This window comes from Schistocerca americana, chromosome 2, assembly GCF_021461395.2.
Source record: "Schistocerca americana isolate TAMUIC-IGC-003095 chromosome 2, iqSchAmer2.1, whole genome shotgun sequence".
Classification (NCBI taxonomy): Eukaryota; Metazoa; Arthropoda; class Insecta; order Orthoptera; family Acrididae; genus Schistocerca; species Schistocerca americana.
In genome coordinates this window covers 370,458,338-370,483,764 of record NC_060120.1, presented here as the reverse complement: position 1 = coordinate 370,483,764, position 25,427 = coordinate 370,458,338, and the positions used below count along the sequence as shown (strand labels likewise).

The 25,427-nt window shown below is 43.0% G+C and overlaps 1 protein-coding gene across 4 annotated transcripts in view; it reads right to left on the bottom strand.

Moving 5' to 3' along the window:
- The window catches only part of LOC124596381 (prominin-like protein), a 527,082-nt gene that overhangs the window by 271,342 nt on the left and 230,313 nt on the right, over positions 1-25,427 (bottom strand). For 3 of the 4 annotated variants that reach the window (XM_047135497.1, XM_047135496.1, XM_047135495.1), the window contains exon 3: positions 21,693-21,773. The exons of the other annotated variant lie outside the window; for it this stretch is intronic. In XM_047135497.1, coding sequence (XP_046991453.1) covers positions 21,693-21,773 — 81 coding nt within the window. The remainder of the gene's footprint in view (positions 1-21,692; positions 21,774-25,427) is intronic. 4 annotated transcript variants of the gene reach the window in all.

Sequence of the window (25,427 nt, the reverse complement as noted above, 5' to 3'; positions counted from 1 at the left end):
GTCAGTAGTTCTGCAACTGAAAAAAATCACTATCCCGACTGGGATGTGAAATTTACATAGATAACTTTTTTAACTATCCAGATTTGCAGTATATTACCTTGGTTTACAAAATATCAGGGTTTACAAAATATCAGATCATGTGGAACAGTGCGCACCAATCGTAAAAACATACCAAAGATATTCCCTCCAGACAAGGAAATGAAAAGACGTGATTTATACAGTCTCAGTAGCAATGGTCTGACAATCCTCAAATGGATGGATAACAGGCCAGTTTTTCTACTGACTAATTTTATTTCCCCAACACCAAGTACGACAGTGAAGAGGTGTCAGTCTGGTTCTTCTGAAAAGATCAATGTTCAGTGTCCTCTTATGATAAGAAAGTACAAGTGGATTGGAGGGGTGGACATTATGGACCAGAAGAAAGTGACTAATGAGATCGACAGGAAGGCAAAGATTAAGTATTTCCTGAGAATTTTCTTTGATCTTCTTGACATTGGTGTAAACAATGCGTATGTAATATATTCAAAATTGGCAGAGGAATCAGGATTCAAATCAACACTATCATCCCTAGAGTTCAGACAATGCATTGCGAGAAAGCTAACTGGAAATTATTCAAGTCGACAAATAAATTTATCAACAGAAGTGAAAACATCAAGAAGGTTGCAGACCAGTTGCAATCCAAAGAGTCCAGAGCACCGAATGATAAAATCAGACGTAAGGAAGAGATGTGTTCATTGTGCCTCAAAGTGTGTTGAAAATTGCACTTACAATATTTGTGAACAGTGTGGTGTTAATTTATGCTTTACTTCAAGCAGAAACTGATTTGCAGAATTTCACATCAAACAGACAACATATACATAGTCTCTGTAATTTTTCAATGTATTAAGTGTAATGTGTTCTGTAACTGTCCTTTAAGGACCACAGACAAATACCTCCCAGCTTTTTTTTTTTAGCAGAACAAATAAAAATGTTTGAAATAATAACCTATTTTGTTTATAAAACCTCCAGTTGCCACAGAGATACAAAAATTTTAATCACTAGCACTTTAGTTTTCTTATGTACCTCAAAGGGTTAAAATACCTCAGTTGTTGGCTGATAAAAATTGCTTTAAAACATATTTGTTGTTCTTTCTGCTCATGACCACCATCTGCAAGTCTGATGCTTATAAGATTAACTGTATATTGCCTGTGACTGATAAGTAGATGTAAAGCGAGGTCGCATTTGCAATGATGATGATGATGGACAAAAAAATAGCAACAAGGTATCAATGAAGCTTAATATCCTCATCCACCTGACAAATCACCTTCAACTGTTTCACATGTTCTCACTCAACAGAGACTGCACAGAAGTTAGGAATTAAATCAGGAGACGTCCAGTTCGATGGAACTCTTACATCATTATCCCCTTGCCGGTTAAAAACTGATGATGAAATTTTATTCCATTTACATGATTCCAACTGCACATTTCTTAGTCAAGTGCCACCACATGTGTGGGCATTAGCTATCTCAGCTATGGAGGCAGTTTATTACTTAACAAAAGTTACATGAAAACGACGTCAAATTTTACATTTATAGCTTATTTTGCAAGCCTTCTTGTGATATGAACCAAGATCAGTAATACTTGCAGTTTACAGTTATTTTTTATTTGGCCTCTCCTCTCAGAATTTTCTTTTTACAAATATCCAAAAACTGCCTACCATATTTCTTCTTTCAACATACAACTTGCAAATTTAATTCTTACACCTCAAAAAGCAATTTTTTTACCCGCTCAAATTAAAAACCAGTCATTTTATTAAAAATTTAATGTAAAGTTTTGGTTTTGTTTCCTTTTTTTTCTTTAGGGTGCTAAAAACAATGTGTCATACGCAGCCAAGTCAAAATTACAGAACAAGAAAGACAGAAGAGTTACAAAACAACAATACGTCAGTACCAACTGACATAATAGATGACAGCTAAAACCAGGCACATGGAAAAAAAGGGCTAAAAAAAGACACCATACAGAAATAGAGATCCAAAAATAAAAATTAAATGGCATTCACCATATTGCTTTGGTGGATGAAAAGTGAAACATGTTTGACAGCCCGCGCATCATTTGCTAAAACGGCCGATAAATCAGATAGCAAACCCAAGCGGGAATGTAAATGGTTTAAAAGTAGTCATTCCATCAGGACGTGGTGGATGGTAAAAACTTGGGCACAACATGTACAAAGCAGTGGGCTAGCACCACTCATTAAATTACGATGGCTATAAATGCAGTGCCCAATACACAGCCTAGTTAAAATCACCTCCTCCCGGTGGGAGGGTCGAGAGGAGGTCGTCCAAGCCACTGGGTGAGGCTTAATAAGGTGGAGCTTATTACTGTGAAGGGAGGACCATTGGCGATGCCAAAGGGACACCACTTCCTGACAGACGGGAACACAGAGATCGTCACAGGGAATATAGGTACTAGCAGGCTGAGGTACGAGGACTGCAGCCTTGGCAGCAGCGTCAGCAGCCTCGTTCCCTGTCAGACCAACATGACCAGGAACCCAGAGAAGCATCACACTCGCTCCATCAAGAGTGAGCAAGTGACAGTTTTCCTGGACCTGCTGCACTAAGGGATGGGCTGTGTACAGCATGCATAGACTTTGAAGGGTGTTGAGTGAATATGAGCACAGGACACAATAGAAAAGGCTGTGTCGCTGGATGTACTCCGTGGCCTGATACATGGGCTGCTTCAAGAAGCCAAGGTGGTGAAGGGTTCAATCCACCGGGGAAGTTGCAAGTAGTGTGAGGTTAAGCTGCCGTTGCAAGTGCCAAAAGTGGACTCCAGGAGGTAACAGAGAAGAGGGATGTGCCCCCTACCGGTAATCAAAGGAATCATCGAAGAAGAAGGCATAGGATGGGTGGCCACGCATGGCAGACAAAAGGCATGCATACCTGATGAGGAGAAAGTCATGGTGGTAGGACTGTGGTAGTTCAGCAGCTTCAACATACAGACTCTCAACCAGGCTAGTGTAAAAGGCGCCCGTGGCCAAGCGGATGACAAGGTGGTGGATAGTGTTGAGACAGTATAAGAGGGATGGACATGCAAACGGAAAAACAAAGCACCCATAGTTGAGTTTCGTATGGACAAGGGGTCTGGTACAAATGGAGGAGGGTGGTTCGATCGACACCCAAGGAAGTACCATTAAGGACATGTAGGACATTGAGAAACCCCGTACAGCAGGCTGCCAGGTAAGACATATGGGAGGACCAAGAGTGTTTCCTACCGAGCATGAACCTCAGGAATTTTGTAGTTTCAATGAATGGAAGGGCAACAAGCCCAAGATGTTAAGATTGTGGGAGAAACCAATTGCATTGCCAGAAATCCATACAAACGGTTTTGTCAGTGGAAAAGCGAAAGCCATTGTCAATGCTCCAGTAGTAAAGACGATCAAGATATCGCTGGAGATGACGCTCCGTGAGACAGGTCTGTGGAGAACTGCAATAGTAGACAAAATCATCAACAAAGAGGGTGCCGGAGATGCCCGGCGGGAGACAGGCCATTATAGGGTTAATGTGAAGCAAAGAGGATGACACTCAGGATGGATCCCTGAGGCATACAATTTTCCTGGATAAAGGTGTCCAACAAGGCAAAAACCACACGCACCTTGAAAACTCGGTCTTTTAAAAATGGCTGAAGGAAAAGGGCAGGTGGCCATGGAAGCCCCATGTGTAAAGAGTATGGAGGATACCACTTCTACAGCATACCTTCGTAGATCTTCTCCAAATCAAAAAACACAGCCACAGCCTGGGATTTCTGCAGAAAACCATTCATGACATGAGTGGACAAAGTAATGAGATGGTCAACTGCAGAATGCTGCACTTGAAATCCACACTGTGCATTCGTCAGTAAATTGCGAGACCCGAGCCACCACACCAGCTGGGCATGAATCATATGTTCCATCACCTTGCAAACGCATCTGGTAAGAGAAATGGGGCAGTAGCTAGAAGGAACATTTTTGTCCTTACCGGGCTTAGGTATGGGAATGATTGTGGCTTCACACCAGGGACCAGGAAATGTGCCCTCTGCCCGAATGCAGTTGTAAGTTTTAAGTAGAAAGTGCCTGCCTGCAAGGAAAATTGCTGCAACATCTGAATGTGGATGGTGTCTGGCCCTGTGGCGGAGGATTAGGATGAACCGAGAGCATGCTCTAGCTCCCTCATAGTAAATGTGGCATTGTAGCACTCACAATTCGGAAAAGAGAAGAGTATCACCTGAGCCTCCTCTGCTCGTTTCCAATGGAGGAAGGCAGGGTGAGAGTGAGAAGAGCACGAAACTTCTGCAAAATGGTGGCCCAAGGTGTTGGAGATAGCAATAGGGTCCACGATGACAGCGTCTGCTACTGCCAGGTCAGAAATTTGGGAATGGATCTTGGTCCCAGAGAGCTGTCGGAGTTTGGCCCACATGACACAGGAAGGGTGGAACTGTTAAAAGAACTAGTGAGCGAAATCCATCTAGCTCTTTTGCTATCCCAAAGAACACGATGACACTTTGCAAGCATCTGTTTGTAATGAATGCAGTTTGCCATCTTAGGATGACGGTTAAAAATGCAGAGAGCTCATTTCCATTCGCGGATTGTGGGGTTGGAGTCAGCAAACGGATAGCACACAGGAAATGGTCATTCGAGTAGGTGTCAAGAAGAACAGACCACTTAAGACAATTGGCAAGCTGGGCAGTGCAGAAGGATAGGTCCAAATGGGAACAGGTGTGTGAGGAGTCAGAAAGGAAAGTGGGTGCTCCAGTGTTAAGGCAGAAGAGGTTACGTTGGTTAAAAAGATCAACCAAGAGGGCACATCTCTGACAGATCCTGGGAGAACCACAGAGGGATGATGCACATTTAAGGCACTGAGTAGCAAAAATGGGAGAGGTAGCTGCCCAATAAGTTCATGGAAGTCTTCCCTCGTGACATCGAATGATGGAGGGACATAACTGGAACAGAAGGAAAAAGTCAGATGGGGAAGGAAAAGGTGAACTGCAACAGCTTGAAGATGGGTAGTCAGGGAGATGGGTTGACTATGAATGTCATCCCGTATGAGCAGCATGATGCCCCCATGAGATGGAATGTTGACCTCAGGCGGAAGGTCAAAACGAATTGGTAAGAAATGTGAAAGCTCAAAGCGGTTGTTAGGGTGCAATTTCATTTCCTGAAGGCAGAGTACAAGGGGACACTGCGATGCTAAAAGCAGCTGTAAATCCTCTTTGTGAGATCGAAGGCCGTAAACGTCCCACTGGAGGAGAGTCATGATGAGGAAGAGATGTAGGGGCATCACCTCAGTGGCTGCTGAGTGACAGCCTGTGAAGAGTCACTACTACAGGGCACAGAAGTAGGAGGATCCTGCTCCATGGTGTCCACAGAAGCATCAGCTTTCTTGTGTGGTCAGTATGTGGAGTCCAACACCGAAAAACGGTTGGTGGTGTGCACCAGCGACACCATCAAATAGGATCTTCGAGTTGGTGAAGAAGAAGACCATTTGCCTTTGGTGGACTTCTTAGAGCCTTTCTGGTTAGAGGAAGACTCGGGTGTTGTTTGCCCGGAGGGATGGAGGAAGTCTTCACGGGAGCACTACTTCTGTTGTTTCCAGCCTACCGGTTGTGTAGGTGGTGGCTTCACCCCTTGAGGTGAGAGTTTGATAGCTTGTTGCACAGCTGGACAGGGGGATGGCAATGCTACCTTGATACTGAGTGATTTCACAACCTCAGAGCTGAATTGGAGGTCGCATGTCTGCGTGGCCATGTCCTTCACGAAGAGAGGGGTAACAAGAACAGAACTAAAGGTGCCAGACAGGAGAACACAGGGTTTGCGACTAGCCAATAACTTGCGAGCAACTGGGTAAGGCACTTTATCCTTTACCTGGATCTCTTCGACAGCCCATTCATCAAGACACACAGGACAATCCCATTCTAGAGTGGTTGAAACGATGACACTGGTAGCAGTGTATCAGGTTTGGAACGTATGGCCGGACTTGATAATTTCATAGCCTGCTTTGATCTCGGATGAAAGCACCACTCTATCAAAGGTGAGAAAAACAGTGCGGGTGGGCACTAAGCAGGAATCTACCTTTTTCATTACACGATGGATGGCAATGACACCCTGAACAGAGAGGTAAGACTGGATTTTGGTTGCAGTTAGACCATCGAGCAGCCTGGTGTAAATAACAACACATGAAGAATTCAGAGTTTTATGGGCCTTGACACGGACAGGGTAATTGTGGAGAAGGGAGGTGGCAAGCAGATGTTGTGCTTGAGAATCAAAAGTAGTCTCCAAAAGTAAAATGCCATTCCGTAAATGAGAGCAGGATTTCACAGGGCCAGCAACTGCATCAACGCCTTTCTGAATAATAAACGAATTTACTGTGGCAAAGGACTGACTGTCTTCAGTATGCGAGACCACAAGGAACCATGGTGCAGTGGGAAGGGTCTTTCAATCATCAGCCGCATTACGTTTACGTTTTGTAGACTTTGACTGTGAAGGTGACTGGCTAGTTGCGGGAAAATCCCCCACGATTGCCACATCTCCGATGGTGCACTCCTTGCAACTGGGGGACCCTTTCACAAGGGGTCACACCTGCCTTAGGTGATTGTTCACACCTCAGGTCACACCTCCCCAATACCTGACAGAGGGACCAATTGGCAATTTGGGAAGGCTGCAGCTCAGGCAATCAAACCTCCCTGGGCCTGGCCTGTACCAGGGGGTACATGCAAACCCTACCTGTCAACCTGGGACTGGGAATTACGTATTAACCAGTACCTGTTATGCGTCAGACACATGGGCTGGCCTTCAGCAATGTACAGGAAGGAAGAAGAAAAAGATGAACCTCAAACACTGAAGCGGAGGAACAAGAGGAGAAGGGAAACAAAAAAAGGAAAAGGGAGCGAAAAATAAAGGTGAGACTGTTCTAACATCAGCGACAGACAATACAGAAGATTCCCAATAACACCCCAGATATGTTCCCCTAGGGAGGGAAAAGATTATCAAAAGGAGAGTCATGTAGCACAGAAAGGAAAAAATGCTGCAAAGGCTGGGGCCCCGCCGTAGCCAAGTACAAACCCGCCAAAGAACAGCGAGCCCCCTGGGGTGAGTTAAATGTAAAGCTGACATTAAAACAGTGCAGAATGTCACTGCCACACACTTGTGATAAAATAAATCAGATATGATATCAAGGGTAGGTAATTAGTTTGTGATGTCCTTAAATGACTATGCTAACTTACTTTTGTGCTAACTCTAGTTTCAGCACAACTACTATCAATAATGTCTTCAATACAAACAAATCTTTTAACATGTCCCTATAGGGAAAATACTTTACCACGAATCATACGTTATCATATTTTTTTATTCTAAACGTGAAAAAGAACTGGTTCCCGCATCCATCTCTCCTTCACGGAACTAGGGAGTATGGCAACTGGGGCTTAGCAAGGTATGGATTTCAAACACACACCTCCATGCTTACCAGCAATGTACCTTCCGACAGTGAACTTGTCAGCAAAACCATCAGTGTGTATACATTAAATTTCAATGTTTTAACTGTCACTTTTATAGCCAGTCTTTGACCCAGGTGGCAGACTGTATTTACCTAGACATTCAATAGTGATTCATCGTCTCTGCCAGCTTTCACAAGTGGGGCGCTGTACCTTCACTTTGTATGAGGGGAGGACGGGGGCGGGCGCAGCAGCAATGATCAATGATTTATGGTGCACATGATGTAAGTATTCCATGGTGCAAAAAAGGGCAGTTGTAAATGGTAGAAATTATTCCCAGCAAGATCAGCAAACTTTCTTCTCACCATAAGATGGCAGCCAGCTGAATCACTGAAATACAGTGTCAAGATGGTCACATAATCCAGCAGCAGACCCAACGAGAAAAGATAAGTTAATACGCCATGAAAGTTTCTGTAGTCATAGCTGTCATTCAGTTTCAACCAAATCTGTAGCAATATCACATGAAAAATACAGCACTAATTGAACATAAATTAACATATATAATTTGTAGTACATCAACACTACAGCAACCATTAGATTCCGTCAAGATAGTGGGAAGTAGAGATTCTTAAGAGGAAGACAAGAAGATTTAATATCTTCCAAAGAAAGATTTCAGAGTCTTAAACTTAGAAAGCTAAGAAGGAATAAGTATTAATGGAACTTCAGTTTCCTGATACTTTAGTAAGGAATTCCATTAGGTGTTTAAGTTTTAAAAGTATGCCTCGAACTCCATTATGATTAGACTAAAATAATGCATGGAGACTACAGAGGAAGTTAAAGTAAGGATATTGAGCCAGTAACCATTTTTTATTTACAACAATTTAAAACAATAGCTGTATGGATGCCAAAATAAAAAACTAAATCTTCGAATTTGTGTGTGAAAAAAGTTTACTATCAGTGTGTTTTACTAGTTTTGACTTGTGACTTAATCTTGGTCCTTCGGTGCAAACAGCATTAGGAAACTGGACGCTGCTCAGCATACACTGGAGAGATGAATGTTAGAGAGAAAGAAAGAGAGAGAGAGAGAGAGAGAGAGAGAGAGAGAGAGAGAGTAATTCGTGATTTATGGAAAAGACTGAAACAGAAGAGGTAATTGTGACTATGAAGAAAATTAAATTGATGGGCAAGAAGAAAAACTGATCAAATAATACCAGATACAAACAGAGATATTCTTTCATCATCTCATCAAGATTTGTCAAGGATGCTAACAACCTGGGACTGACACAGTGGTACCCATTTGCAGTTGCTCAATGCATATCATCACAGAAATGAACTATGGAGAAGCATAAAACAGAAGTTCAGTAGGCTTTTCCAATAGTAATAAGGTGCAGATCACAGATCACACGTACTGTCATCAACTTCAAGCTGAGATACAAAGATCGTATGTCATGTTGATAATTACCTTTGGACCTTTCCTGTGGCACATCCAGTCCATGAAATAAAAAGTGGAGTTGGACGTGCTATCTGCAAGAAGTTTAGTAAAACAACAGGCACACTATGTCATGAAATGAGCTGTATCCACAGAAAAGCAAAGCCATCAGCACTAAACATTACCAGATCTGAGCAAAATTAGCCTGCACATACTATGCACTGTGGTTGTTTCTGCTGATGTTTAATGTAGCCACAATTACTGGGCATGTTGTTTGTTATTTTTGCTCCTAAAATCAAGTATAATGAAAATGACATCCGAGCTAATTAAGCACATATATCTTCAGTAGAGTTCAGTTGCGTGTCTTCCCCTCAGGCACGAACATCACACATGTCTATATTCTACCTAAGACCCACAACATGGCTGCCACTGGTTCATAGAAATTCAAACTAGCAAAGTAGTTCGTGTGCATATCATATTAAGAATTTAGCCTACTAGGCATATTTGACTAACTGAAGATAGCATTATGGTCAACTTAGATATAGTGGCACTGTTTACAAATGTACTCTCTGGACCTAACAGCTCATTTTTTTGAAGTGTGTTTTAGGCAAGTTATTATAAAAAGGATACTTGTTACCATTCAGCAGAGATGCTGAGTTGCAGATAGGCACAACAAAAATTGTCAAAAAAGCTTTTGGTAAGGGGAAGGGGAGCACGGAAAAGGAGAGAAGTAAAAAGACAGTGGGTGTGTCGGTGGTACAGAGGGCTGTGTACTGCTGGAATGGGAACGGGAAAGGGGATAGGTGGGTACAGGACAGTGACTAATGAATGTTGAGGCCACAGTTGGTTAGTGACGATTCATGCAGACAGTCATTTTCTTGTTTGTCACGCCTACATAGAATGCAGCACAGTGGCTGCAGCTTAACTTGCAGATTATATGACTGGTTTCACATGTAGCCCTGCCTTTGTATAGGTAATGTTTGTGACCAGACTACTCCAATCCATAGGTGGTGGGATGATGTATGGGACAGGTCTTTGCACTTTAGGTCTATTACAGGGATATGAGCCATGAGGCCAAGGGTTGGGAGCAGGGGTTGTGTAGGGATGGACAAGGATATTGTGTAAGTTCGGTAAGTGGTGCAATACTGCTGTGGTAAGGGTGAGAAGGATAGTGGGTAGGATATTCCTCATTTCAGATCACGATGAGAGGTAGTCAAAACCCTGGCAGAGAACGTTATTCATTTGATCCAGTCCTGAGTGGTCCTGAGTTACGAGGAGAATGCTCCTCTGTGGTTGGACAGTGAGACTTTGGGAGATGGTGGATGAAAATAGAGATACAGCACAGGGCATCTGTTTTTGTAGAAGGTTTGAAAGGTAATTATGGTCCGTGAAGGCTTCAGTGAAACTGCTGGTATATTTTGAGAGGGACTGTTCTTCACTCCAGTTGTGACGGGCACGGTTGGCTAGGCTATGTGGAAATGACTTCTTTGTATGGAATGGGTGACAACTTTTGAAGTGGAGGTAATGCCCGTGGTTAGTAGGTATAACATGGACGGAGGTATTGATTTAGCCACCTGTGAAATGGAGGTCAACATCAAGAAAAATAGCTGTTGGGTTGAGGAAGACCAGATGAAGTTAATGGGATAGAATGTGTTGAGGTTGTGAAGGTATATGGATGGTATGTCCTCACCCCCTGATCCAGATCACAAAGACAGCATCAATGAATCTGAATCAGGTGAAGGGTTTGGGGTTTGGGATTCTGTGTGGTTAGAAAGAATCCATTTAGATGGCCCACGAATAGTTTGGCATAGGATGGTGCCATGTGAGTGCCCTTAGCTGTACCCTGGATTTGTTTGATGGCGATACCTTCAAAGGAAAAGTAATTGTGGATGATTTATGGCTGGTCATGGACACTACACAGGAGGTTGTAGGTTTGGAATCCATTGGGCATTGGGTTCAATAGCAGCAAGGCCATGGGCATTAGGGATGTTGGTGTAAAGGGAAGGGGCATCAATAGTGACAAGCAGGGAATCGTTGCAAAGGAACACGAAGTGTGGAGAGTCGATGGAGAAAATGGTTGTTATCTTTTATTTAGGAGGGCAGGTTGCGGGTAAAAGGCTGAAGATGTTGGTCCATGAGTGCAGAGATTCTCTCAGTGGGGGTACAGTAACTGGCCACAACGGGACTTTCTGTGTGGTTGGGTTTATGGACTTCAGGATGATGTACAAGGTAGGGGTTAGGAAAGAGATGGACTCCGGGGAGAGGTTTTGGGATGGGAGAGACTAGAGCTCAAGCTGGATTTCTGAAATGGGTTCACTGTGGCAGAGTTTGTATATGGATGAATCTGACAGCTGGCAGAGTCCTACACAATATCCTTGTCCATCCCTACACAACCCTCACTCCCAATCCCTTGCCTTATGGTTCATATCCCTGTAATAGACACTTCGCAAGACCTGTCCTGTCATCCATCCACCACCACCTACTCCACTCCGGTCACAACCATCACCTATCCCATAAAAGGCAGTGCTACCTGTGAAACCAGTCATGTGATCTACAAGCTAAGCTGCAACCACTGTGCTGCATTCTGCGTGGGCATGACAGCCAACAAGCTGTCTTTCTGAATGAATGGCCACTGACAAACTGTGGCCAAGAAACAGATGTCCCACCCAGTTGCTGAGCAAGCTGCCCAACATGAAAATCTCCATTTCAATGACTGCTTCACTGCGTGTGTCACCTGGATACCTCCCACGCCATCAGCTTTTCTGAACTCTCCCTACAATATATCCCACATCCCCCTAACCCTCCTGGCCTCAACCCTCATTAGTCAGTGTCCTTTATCCCCCTGTCCCCTTCCCTGTTCCCTATTCCAGCGCTATACAGCTCTATTCCACAAACTCACCCACCATCTTTTTACTTCTCTCCTTTCCCGCTGCTCCCCCCCCCCCCCCCCCCCCCTGCCCGTGCCATATGCCATATCTAGTCTCTCAACTGCACCTATTTACACTACCCCTCTCCACCTCATCTTTGTATGCTCCAACAGGCAGTACTTTACAATCTGCCACTCCTACCCTGCCATCCCTCCACCTCCCTGCCTCAGCCTCCTCCATATCACCGCCACTTGACATTGTTTCTCCTGCTCACAATCTGGCTGTAACACCCAGAGGCTGTGGTCACGTGTGTGTGTTTTTTGTCTAATTCTGATGAAAGCCTGTTTGGTGACAGCTTTGTTGGACAGTGTTTTTGTTGCGCCTATCTGCAACTCAACATCTCCACTAAATGGTGAGCTGCAACAATCTTTTTCAAAATACTGTCTGTATTTAGGCATACTCTTACGTAATCCTATTTTTGTGCAACAGCTAGCATTACAATCAGACAGTCTGATGGGAAGCCTGTTAGCTCAAGCAACTGCAAACCTCTTTACGGGGTAGCTTGAAGACTCTTCCTCACACACAGCCCCATTAAATCCTGATCGTTTTTCCCCCAGTCCTTTGGTGACATTTTAGTTCTGTGGCCCTACTGACATTAAAAACCACTGACAGACACATTATAGTTCACTACGATGGTAGAAATAACAGCACTCTGCCCTTCCTACATATCTTCATCTATTATAGATGCAATGGGTGATGTTTGCAGCATATACAGAAAAGCTATGTCCACCAATCTATACTTGCGTGCTCTCTGCCTCGGGAGAGTGTTGTCATACAGACTTATAAAAATTGAGTAGAAGTCGTATCAGATGCTGATAACTTGTCTCAGCTCACTTAAAAAATCATCATAAATGATGGCTACAGCCACTATCAAATAAATCAAGGGATCTCACGTGCAAAATGCAATAAGAACATAGACATGGATCAGGGGGAAAAAGCGTGTATTCCTGCTATTCTGTGTAGGGTAAGATTAGCTGCTTTCTAACAAGTGACAGAATTAAATTAATTTTTAGGCCTCTACCAAAGATTGGCGAACTACTAAACTAGTAAAAAAATATGGCCAGTCTGAGAATGCCTTTGGTATGGAAAATACCCCATGAGTGCAAACAAATTTTTCATGGTTACCAGTGATACCCAAAAATATTCCCCAGAGTTCTCCAGGTCAAATTTAGTACTTTTCCTAAATCATACAGTACTTACTTTCTAAACAATTTTGTGTGATATTATCAGAAAATCTACAAATTTTGTCAATATATAAGAACATAATAGGGACTATATTCTGAGTTAAAAGAAGAGGGTGAAAATATTTAAACTGGACCCCATTTACTTTAATGAAAAAATAAACATTGTGGGTTTTGAAGACCACACTAAGTGTCAGAAGTAATTGAACAAAAAATTGTACGAGAATTGGAATAGGACTAGGTTTAAAAGGAAGTAAATCATTACTGATAAAACGTTTCTATGAAGAACAATCAGCTGTTGGGAGCACACACTGACATTAAAAGAAACAGCATTCCTACTTTGGCAAAAAAATTACAATTTTACAAAGAGATCTAAGAATAAAATTCAAATACAATTTGAACAAAACAACTATGAAAGGAATAGTAACATACTAGTTTTGGGAAGGATGCGTACATGAACATTACGTGAAGTCACAAGCAGGTATTTTTTTTACTGATGCAACTTGTTTTCCAATCTGAGAATCCTCTTTCTCAGCACTTTTCATAAGCTTTGTTTTCTTCGTTTGTAGCTCTGTTAGTTTCTCTCTACCCTCTCTCCTCTTTCTCTAAGCTACACTTTTCTCTGCAATGCACCTACCATATATCATATACATTTCAAAAGCTGTGCATTAACTGCTTTGTGATGGGTAGATCCAACACACTCGGCAAGCTCAGCCATATCATGAATGGTACCGAGAGCTATGAGTGATGCTTCAATCACATTTTCAACCAGAATGTAGGAGTTGCCAGAGAAATCTCTTCCAATGCTGGCTGGCATTGTAATGAAAGAGAATGCAAGCTAGCTTGATAAATTTCTTCAAATTTTCATGTCCACTCTTATCGCCAATGATCATCCAGAACTGACTGATATGATAATGATCCCCATCAAATTCTTTGAGAAGTTCCCTTGCAGACCTGATCTCCAAAAGATTTTGGATTTACAGGCAATGGAATCAGCCTCATGACATCAAAGCAATTTAAGATACTGAGATGTGTCGATGCTATGCCTAGCTGTGTCTTTGCAAGGTCAGTGTTTACTGTCACTAATATGGTGCCCTTTGTAAAGGAATATGCCAGGGGCAATTTCTCTATAATGTTGGGTACCGTATGCTTCATACACATAAGGCATTATTCTGGAACACTAAGATATATTTCTCCAATACTTTACATTGACTTAAGAGCATTTTTGGTTCCACTCACATTGTCCACATTCTGAGGTCTCAACAGATATATGATGTCGCTCAAACCAACTTTGACTCCAAAACTTCTGGTTTGACATATTTTCTTGTTAATTGGAGAGAAGTGTAGAGGAAAGCAGCTAAGAGGACATCTGACTGAAATTTAGCCAAAAATGCCCCAACCTGAGTAGCCACAGTCTCAAAAACTACAAAATAAGCTCTCAGTATTTTGTCCTTCAAAAGATTCATGTTATTTGGTAGCAATGACCCTATAGGAATTTCCATAGTGAGTTTATGTTTTGGTTTTACCTCCTCCTGAACTTTAGTCACCCATTCTGCTTCCTTCACATACTTTTCAACAGCTGTTAATATTTTCTGAGCCCTGACTGCTGTCATTTTATTTTCTACTAATTGAATGGAGCAGAAATTCTGTGGGGAAACAAAGGTAGAGGTAATATTGGTGAAATCGGCTCTGGGGGAGGGAATGATTTTAGACAGATTACATAAAGCTCTCAGAAACTGAACAAGGTTCCAACCACCAGTAGTATGACCTATCTTAAAGGTGCTATGCACTGTGTCTAGACTTCATGCCCGCATTCAAAAGAAGAGGATACCCTGGATTACACTTGACTTTAAGCTTGCTTTTCAGTTCTCTTAGGAATGCCTTGTTGACAACAGGGCCACCCATAGACACATGAACAACTTGCCGTTTCTGATGTACCTTGGACTAGCATGCTCTTGTCTCAAATTCTTCAAATAAATCTTTTGCAGCATATTCCTCCAAAAACACTGAAGTACGATACCTTATTGAAACATTGCCCAAAGCACAATACCAGAAAACAGATTCATTTCTTGATTTTTTGATAACCTTATCCAAAATCTCATGACCATGTCACAGGCAGCAGAAGTATCATGTAACAGTCGAATGAAAACCAGCTCTCATCTGAACTCAATGCTATAATTTACTTTTGACTTCTGAAGCTTTACTTTGGAGGCAATGTCACTGTCTGGGACCATATTCAGTATTGTCCTAATGGATTTTGCCAAAAATATAGTACAGTTTTCTAGTGATATTCTGCAGCAAATTAATGAAACCTCCAAAAAATTCAAGTGGCTTGGAGTAAAGATTAGCTTAGGAGTCTAAAATAGACCTCTTCAAGACTTGCCCAGGGACACAAAGAAGTGTATCATCAGGTTGTGGATTTTGTGGTAACAAATCCTTATCAGGCTTGGGATCCCATGGTAAAGAAAACCACCACCAACGACTGCTGTTGAACAGCTCTCAGCTGTGATCCTAATGGCAATGGGAACATTAGTTTTCTCACTTCAAAAGAAAAGAAACCAGCAGCAGTTAAGGCACCATGTACCATAGCAACAATTTATACAGTATTTCATTAGTACACTCAGGTTCCACACAAACAATCAACTGCTTGGATATAGAACATGTTACACTTTAAACCAAAATTAAAGCAGGACATCAATAGCATTACAAAATAAAAACACACATTCAAAGTTCTAATTTACATGAATTTTTTTTCCAAAAAATGTCACGCAGACTGTTATGAAATTTACCAAAACTTACCCAATGCCACACTTACATAAAACTTGAAGGTAGTTTACAGGATGTGGGTTGCAGCTACTGTGCAATAATTTTACCACCATAACCTCCACTTCCTTGATAATGCACAGTTAAATTCTGAAGTTTACAACTAGTTCGATTCTGTAGTTATTACAGAAGAAAAACTGGCTGAAATATGTCACCATGAGTCATGACAAAACAAACTCCGCTCCCCCCCCCCCTTTTTTTCCAGAGGACTAGTGGAGAGCAACACGGTAAACCTACTGTGGATCGTTTGTGACTCAGGAATTACCGCCAACAAAGAAGCTGACTGGCCAGGACTAGGGTGACAACTCCTTTTAGTGGACTGGGACCTATCCCAGATATCACTAAGGCAATGGTAAAATCAAAAATACATATCCTTATCACGAGGCAGCATGTAGAAAATTGGACTATGGCTCAAAAACAAAAACATGGCAAGCTAATGATGCTGAAGCCATGTTTCAAAAGAAGTCCTGTAATTCTGAACTTTAACAGGAAACAGATTTAACTCATGACTGGCCATGAGAACTTTAAGAAACAAATACACATGATGAATACGAAGGAGAAAGCCCCTAAGTGCAGACCATGTGATGAGGAGGATGAAACCAAACCACATCTAATTTTCCAATGTGAAGCTCTGGAGGGCAAAAGGCATAGAATATTGACGTCAGTAGAGCCTGAAGGAATCATTTCTAAGAAGAAACTACTAAAGAGCAGCCCTAAAGGGCAGCCCTACCAACTTTTTATCAAAGAGGAGTCACAAAAATTGGTATTGCAAGTGCTGGGAGCCCAAGTAGAGTTCTCGGTCAAGAACCATGATTCAGTGTCAGAAATGCATGACTAGACTTCACAGGATGAAACTGGATGCCACAGGAAAGGGTACAAGTGGGAGCCCTTCTGATAGCTTCTTCGAGCTGGCTTTCAATCAAAGTTACAGGCAGACTAGCAGCTATACCAAATGCGAAAATCACTGACATACAGTGCACGGGTAACCACTTGATGGTGATGAGGAAGATGTCTCAGCAGAGCCCTGTGGGTTGCAGCTATCTTGGACCTACAGGAAGCTGAGTGATATATCAGGTCTAATCCTAAATAATCAGGAGGATAAAAATTGACAGACAAAAATGGAACAAGAGCCTTGACAGCCCCAGTCACAGTGAGTAAGTCATAATGATAGTGTCAAGCAGTTTCAAATGCCTTGTGCAAATAAAAAAAAAAAAAAAAACTGCACGTTTATGAGACTTCTGTGGAATTCTTTTTCTAAGCTTTCCATATGATTAGCTGTGGATTGTCCCACCTGAAAACCACACTTGTATGGCGACAAAACATCCTGATTCAAGAACTCAGCATAATCATCACGCTATCATTCATTAAAGCAGTTCCATAAGCATGTTGAGACAATTTAATCAGTTTCTGCTGGCACGTGTTGGTTTTCACCTGGTTTAATGATTTGGAATATAATACTCACTACCCTTTGGGAAGGGAAAGCACCTTCTCGCCAAATAAACTTGAAGCCCCTGAGTACTTTGAGTCTGAGTCACATTCAGAAGTGGGATCATCCAAATACGAATCAAATCAAGGATGAAGGCTGTATCACGAGAAGAGTCAAGAGCCTGAATCAGTTACCAGACAGTTACAAAGGAATAAAAGATAGGGGTGTGACTTCAACTCATCTTTTATGCAATCGATAGGTAGCTGGTAAAGAAGAAGATGCCAACACTGTTGCAAAGTGGGTCGAGAGATATTTAGGAAAAACTGATGCGTCAATAGCAATGCCACCATGAAGGAGGAGACACAGAACGGTAGTTGATCTTCAACAGCTCGACAGGTACGGAGTTTAGGTAGTGTGTGTGGCTTTGAGGAGAGTCACTTAAAAGTTATGAGGATGGTCTGAGAAGAGTGTTGCTCGAGATGTCATAAGCCCCTTTGATGGTCTTGAATAACAGTTAACAATGTCCTCGGCCCTCCACAGAGCCAGCCACCAGACAAGAGAGGGCCATAGTAGTTTTGGCGGATGGATGTCCACATCGAAAATGGAGAGCCAAACATGGTACTGGGCCTGCTAGGTGATAACAAGAAAGCTACAGTATCAACAGAAAGGGGTCACTGTGACAAAGATCAGCATATAACAATCATTGTAGTGAAGCACTGATATTAAGAGAAGATCATTAGGTTGACAGCTGAAACGACTATGTGGGAGGCATTAAAGGGGGCAGGCATACCATTACTGAAGGGTGATAGATCAAGATTGGGAAAGAAGAATATCAATCAGAAGCCCCCTACCGAACAACATGGTACTCCAACACAAAGGATGGTGCACACATACCCAACTGGGAAAATAAGGAGGAGGAGGAGGAGGAGGAGCAGGTGGAGGGGATTGGGGGGGGGGGGGGGGGGGGGGTGAGTTTTCAGATTAAGAAGTCAGTAAATTCCCTACCCAGGTGTTTGTAAATGTTACGAACTGTGAGTGTTGGTGTCACTCACACTCACATTGCTGTTGGTACCAATGTGGCATGGAGGGGAATCCATTCACAAATAATATCTGTACTAATCAATGTACAGATCTCTTCAGATTCCCTCTCGGGATCCATACAGTTCTAACATAATATACAGTAACACTGAAGGGTTGGAGAATGGTCATCAGTGAAATCCATTTCTTGGAGAAAAACAGATTGCAGAACAGGGGAATACATGTTGTTACAGTTCTGGCTTGTGGATTACCCACTGCAGTTCCACTAAATTACCACTTTAAGAATGTCATGGTTAGGTACGAAGGGGCCAACAGAACACATCATGACCCAGGATCACTGTGTCACTGGTGGGTGCATAAAAACATTGATGAACACATTATGATCAGCCAGAAGATTAGCTACCTAATAACCGGTATGTCCAACTTTGGCACTGACAACAGCGGCGATGAGGCCTTGGTAGGTTGCTGGAGGGAGACGGAACAGCGCACACACGCAAACAACCCCCCCCCCCCCCCCCCCCCCCACACACACACACACACACACACACACACACACACACACATACCTCGATACACTCCGTCACACACTTGGCCTTGTAACACGGCACGTTATCCTGTAGAAAAACACCACTGCTGTCAGGAAACACGATTGTCATGAAAGGGTGTACATGGTCTGCAAGTGGTGTATGAAACTCCTTGGCTATCATGGTGCCTTGCATGAGCTCCACTGGAGCCATTGATGTCCACGTGAATGCTCCCCTGAGCATAAATAGAGCCACCGCCAGCTTGTCTCCGGCCCATGGTACATGAGTCAATGCGCTGTTCCTCAGGAATACAACAGCATGATGAAGAAGGTATCAGGATTCATTACACCATGCAACACTGCCACTGCGCCCACGTCCACTGCTGATGGTCACATGCCCATTTCAGTCATAGCTGCCAATGTTGTGGTGTTAACATTTGCTCTTGCATGGGTTGTCAGCTGCAGAGGCCCATCATTAGGAGTGTTCGGCACACTGTGTGTTCAGACACACTTGTATTCTGCCCAACATTACAGAATCTGATGTTAAGGTCTGCCACAGTTTGCCATCTGTCCTGTTTTACCAGTCCTCCCGCCTACAAGATCCAACATCTGTAATGAGGTGTGGCCGCCAAGCCTCATTTCTGGGCATCATTTTGCCTTGGTTTTGCCATGTGTTAAGACAATCATCCACAGCACTCCTCGAACATCTGTTAAGCTGTGCATTTTCCGCAATGCTCACGCCGTGCCTCTAGGCCATCACAATCTATCCTTGGTCAACCCCAGATAGATTGTGCACCTTCCCCATTTCACACACAGACAGCACGCTCACCAATATTAAATGCACTACGTATCTGACTAGCAGTCATTCCTCGCCAGATGCTGCTGCTACCACCTGGATGGTATATCAATAGTAGGCCAGTTGTCATAATGTTCTGGCCGATCAGTGTAGGTTCTGAATACAATTGTGCAGGGGGTCTGGAACTTCTGCAGTCGCTGCAATAGCCTGCTGTCAACACTTCTCTGAAACTAGTTTAGAGTTTTAGTGTCTTGCAAGAGCATATCTGCTGTTAGAGTAGGAACTGAAGAGGAGCAGGCATCCCTGGGATCTGCAGCCGTTGGCTCCTGCAGCCAATTTCTCATGTCGAGTTGTTGGTTGGTATATTTCTGGCTAGACGGTTCCCTAAAACTAGTCTTGTCATCGGAAATCATCACAGAATGATGATGATGATGATTCTCTGGGAAGGTGCAAGGAACTGCAGTCCTCGAAGATGGTGCTACAAATGTCACATGAGGGGAGGGATTATACCTCTCATGGGCTAATTTACTGCCACAATCACTAGACGTCAGTGTTGAGGGAATAGGGAAAATAAGTCTCAAGGGTACTGGTGATGACTTGGCCACAGTATGCCAAAAGTTGATATCACTGGTTTGGGATGCAGATGACTGTAAATTTTCTGAGCTTCCAAATATAAGATAACCAAAGAACTTACGTAACTGGATTCTATACACCTTAATTAGGGTAGTACAATTGGGGATTGCAGAGGGAGATCTCCTCCGCAATTAACACAGATGGACGGTTGCTCAAACGGTGCATTTTCATGAAGCAGCCGAACACATCTCCGCAAAGTTTTTATGAGAGAGTAAAACTTGGGATTGGGTAGGATTCACTATTTTAAGTAAGACTGAATCACCTTGTAATTTACTGAAGAAAGGGATTTCGCCTAATACATTTTTAATATTCTCCGCAAAGAACATTGATGCAGTAGGGTAGTAGGTAGTGCAGGTGCCAATAGCACTTATGAATTCAGATCTGCCTGACGAGACTACCATAGTCTCACAGCCACCAGCTTGTAACTTTGGTCTTTTCATTGCATCAAGTATCCACCATGACGCCACCTACTTGGAACAAGTGCTCGCCCTACAGGCACCACCCAGACAGAAAAATAGCCACCTTGTCTCCATGTGGACTGGCAACCTTCCCCACAAGGCCCACACGTCCATAAAGAAATTGGGGAATACAGAGGTCAAACCCAGATGTGGGCACCAAACACGAGTTAACTGAAGTGAGTTGTGCAAAATAATCCTCAAGACCATGTCTGATAAAAGTTGTAGAGTACGACTGCAACACAGAAAAGGAAAGGAAGAAGTACTGCAATGGTTTGGGGCCAAACAGACCTTCACAAAATGAGTTGAAAGGCCCCTGACGATAAATCTTCATTTTGTTACACTTGACTGGCATTTGCTAAAAAGTATTGTTCTTATCTAATACCCAGGAATAACACATATAATTATGAAAGCCCAATACAGCTGAGAAATGCACTGATAATGTTGATGAACTGAGTGTGATAATTATCTACGAGTATCATCATTATTTCCACATGATATCTATAACCACTTCATGGAACTTTAAGTCAGTGAACTCTCATTGGATGGGCCAAGTTGGTTCTTTGTACAGTTCCAAGAAACAGGGAAGGGCCAAAAAGATGATCTAAAGAAAGCTAGGCAGATAACATTAGAAAAATTTACAAGAAATAACTTGGGGACCAACTGATATGACCATAATGCATGGGGAAGTATAGAGGTAGCTTTTAATTAGCACTGAATGTTGAATGGTGGCTGCTGCTGCGTCTAATGATGGTGATAACTCTGCTAGCATATCATTGGTTTCAAAGTCCATATTAGTTGGTGTCATTTGCACACTGAATAATTCTTCACATATACAGTGTCTAGATCACACAGAAACTGTTATTCAAGCCTAATCCATACCGCACAATTTCACATACTTGACAATTGAATGCTTACTAGCAGTCAAACATCAATATAATTTTTTTATGGTTTTACTACACACAATTTCACATGCAAAGCACATACATTAAAAGCTTTTGGTTATATGTGTGTAACTTACTGCTGTCAAAACGAATAATTGAGTTCGCACGAGGTGGGCCTACTGCACTTCGGAGCAATGACTCAATATGCTTCTTTGAACCTGCATAGGGATAACAAGCACATGTTAACAATGACAGCATTACACACACACACACACACACACACACACACACACACACACACACACACACACACACACAAAAAAAAAAAATAAACACAAAAAGAACACAGGCAAACTCTTACACAAATAGGATGGGCAATTTCCTCCATCACAAAAAGATTGACACACACCACAAACAAAACAAATAAATGAATGCAGAAACACAGACAAACTCTTACACAAATAGCATGGGCAATTTCTTCCACCACAAAAAAGCTTGACACACTGCTGCAGCTGCCAAAATCCCTCTTTATGCATAGTAAAAATTACATGGATCCTAAAATAACTTAATTTATTTTCACCTTCTTCTTGTCTTCTTTCTCAATGTCTGACAGTGACATTATTGTTCAAGTGGTAATACAATAGACATTTTTCCCCCAAGAATGTAAACACATTGCAAAGACAGTTATTCCACAGGTGGCTCTTTTTCAACTAACTTTTTTCTGTACAGTAGCAATCAAGCCATTAGAAATCGAACTCTTACAGCACCAATTAATATAAAGATGGATTTGTCCTAGTATTTCCCTAAAATGGCTGAGTGGAGTAAAAAACAATTTGTACATGGCCAAAACACACACATACAAGGCTAGTATATTCTCTTGTTTTGACAAACAAATTTTGAAGATAGTATGATGCTTCCACTAGTAGATGTGAGAAGCCTGCAGGTACTACACCCCATGTACCTGCATGCAATCTCCTACAGGATACTATTTCCTAAGACAGAGCACAGCAGCGGAGACTGTTTTTAAAGGAGGGAAGGGGGGAATGAGAAGGGGGGAGGGAGAAGGGGGAGGGAGAAGGGGGGAGGGGACAACTAGGGGAGAGAAAAATGCAAGAGACATTGGGCAAGGGAAGAATTTAAGTGGGAGTAGGAAGATTGGCTAATAAAATGAATAAGAATGGGTGGGGGCACAAAAGGGTGGTGGCCAAATGAGTGGTGGGGAAAACAGAGCTGAGGGAGGGACTGCCCACAGAATGAAGGAAAGGATATAGATTTCATGATAAAGGGCCTGAACAGAGTGGCAGAAGGCGGGGTCAGCGTGAGTGGCAACCTGTTGGAGAGGCCGAGTGCAAACGGCAACATGAGGGGTGGCAGCGGTACTGGGGGAGAGCAGCGGTGGTGGAGTTATGGGGAGATCAGCAGGAAGGGCTAGGGGAGAGCAGAGGGAGGGGGGGCGGAGGAGAGCAGGGGGGAGGGGGGGGGGGGGAGGCAATGAGAGATCCATGGACAAAAGAAAGGGGAGCAGGGATAAGGGGCAGTGCAAAGAGGTGGCTGACAGGGAGCAGAGAGCGGAGTATGCAGGGTGAAGGGGGCAAGGAATTTGTGAGGGCGGGGCAGGTGCGACCAAGGGGGCAAGGCATTCGTGAGGGCGGGGGAGGCCAGGGGGCAAGGCATTCGTGAGGGCGGGGGAGGCCAGGGGGCAAGGCATTCGTGAGGGCGGGGGAGGCAGGGGGGCAAGGCATTCGTGAGGGCGGGGAAGGTGCGATGAAGGGGTAAGGCATTCGTGAGGGTGGGAAGGGAAGATGAGTTGCCAGAGGCATAGGGCAGAGGGGAGGCAGCTGAGCGAGCGGAAGGTGACCAGCCGCTGCCTAAGGGGACGTGCCTAAGGGGACGTGCCTAAGGGGACGTGCCTAAGGGGACGTGCCTAAGGGGACGTGCCTAAGGGGACGTGCCTAAGGGGACGTGCCTAAGGGGACGTGCCTAAGGGGACGGTCCGCGGGCGGACTTTTTTTATTTTTATTTATTTCATTAACAGTACAGAGTAACCCACCGCCTTGAAATGTAAGGTGGGTTGGATCTGATTCTAATAGCAAAGACTTCTCATTGTTACAGTCTGTTTGGTATAAAGTTGTTAATGCCTTTTTCTAAATAATATACAGAACATAATATATAGAGATTTCTCTGAGGTTACAGCGAATTGAATGCGTAACAATTGTTAAAATGGTTTCATATAGTTTGTTACTACCTAGTTGATGAGAATATAATTTACACAATGCAAATGTCAAAGAAACGTAATAAAAAAAGAAAATGTAACACAATGAGCGTGGTTAGGAATAATTTGTAAAATAAAGAGAGTATATTGGTTAGTAATGGCCTATTTTTATCTATTTCAGATGAGAAGTTCTCACAAGGGAACCTCCCCATCGCACCCCCCTCAGATTTAGTTATAAATTGACACAGTGGATAGGCCTTGAAAAACTGAACACAGATCAATCGAGAAAACAGGAAGAAGTTGTGTGGAACTATGAAAAAAATAAGCAAAATATACAAACTGAGTAGTCCATGTGCAAGATAGGCAACATCAAGGATTCTGTTAACTCAGGAGCGCCGTGGTCCCGTGGTTAGCGTGAGCAGCTGCGGAACGAGAGGTCCTTGGTTAAGTCTTCCCTCGAGTGAAAAGTTTACTTTATTTTCGCAAAGTTATGATCTGTCCGTTCGTTCATTGACGTCTCTGTTCACTGTAATAAGTTTAGTGTCTGTGTTTTGCGACCGCACCGAAAAACCGTGCATTAGTAGACGAAAGGACGTGCCTCTCCAATGGGAGCCGAAAACATTTGATCGCAAGGTCATAGGTCAACCGATTCGTCCACAGGAAAACACGTCTGATATATTCTTTACGACACTGGTGACGGCATGTGCGTCACATGACAGGAATATGTTGTCGACCCACCTAACTTGCACACTTGGCGAATGGGTAAAAAGATTCTTCTGCCTTGCCAGATTTAGGTTTTCTTGTGGATGTGATAATCACTCCCAAAAAAGTGATGAAAACATAAGAGTTTGTCACATATACTGCAACAAATGAATGCAACAGTTTCACATTCGCACAGTTTTCCCTGTGCTCTGTCAAAACATATGTTTTTTATGTTTTCAAATGTTTCCGTGCGTAGACTGTCAAATTCTGTATATGTCCAAGCAAATCTGAACATGTCCTGGAATTTTGGAGAGCGAAGATGATTATGTGTGAGTGACTGAACTTCGATAATTATCTGAAAATAAAAAATTAAACTTTTCACTCGAAGGAAGACTTGAACCAAGGACCTCTCGTTCCACAGCTGCTCACGCTAACCACGGGACCACGGCGCTCCTTAGCTCACACTCTCCTTGACGTTGCCTACGCTGCGCATGGACTACTCAGTTTGCATATTTTGCTTATTTTTTCATAGTTCCAGACAATTTCTTCCTGTTTTCTCGATTGATCTGTGTTCAGTCTTTCAAGGCCTATCCCTGTGCCAACTTATAACTAAATCTGAGGGGGGTGCGATGGGGAGGTTCCCTTGTCAGTACAACCTCGAGCTATTCTCATCTGAAATGGTTTGCACTAATGTATTTTTACACAGATCTTACAGATTTAATGCTGTTTGAGCACTTCATACATGGAATACATAAATTACAGCTTCACATGAGAAGTACACTTATGTTTGTAACTTGTTAGTTGAAATACACTCCTGGAAATTGAAATAAGAACACCGTGAATTCATTGTCCTAGGAAGGGGAAACTTTATTGACACATTCCTGGGGTCAGATACATCACATGATCACACTGACAGAACCACAGGCACATAGACACAGGCAACAGAGCATGCACAATG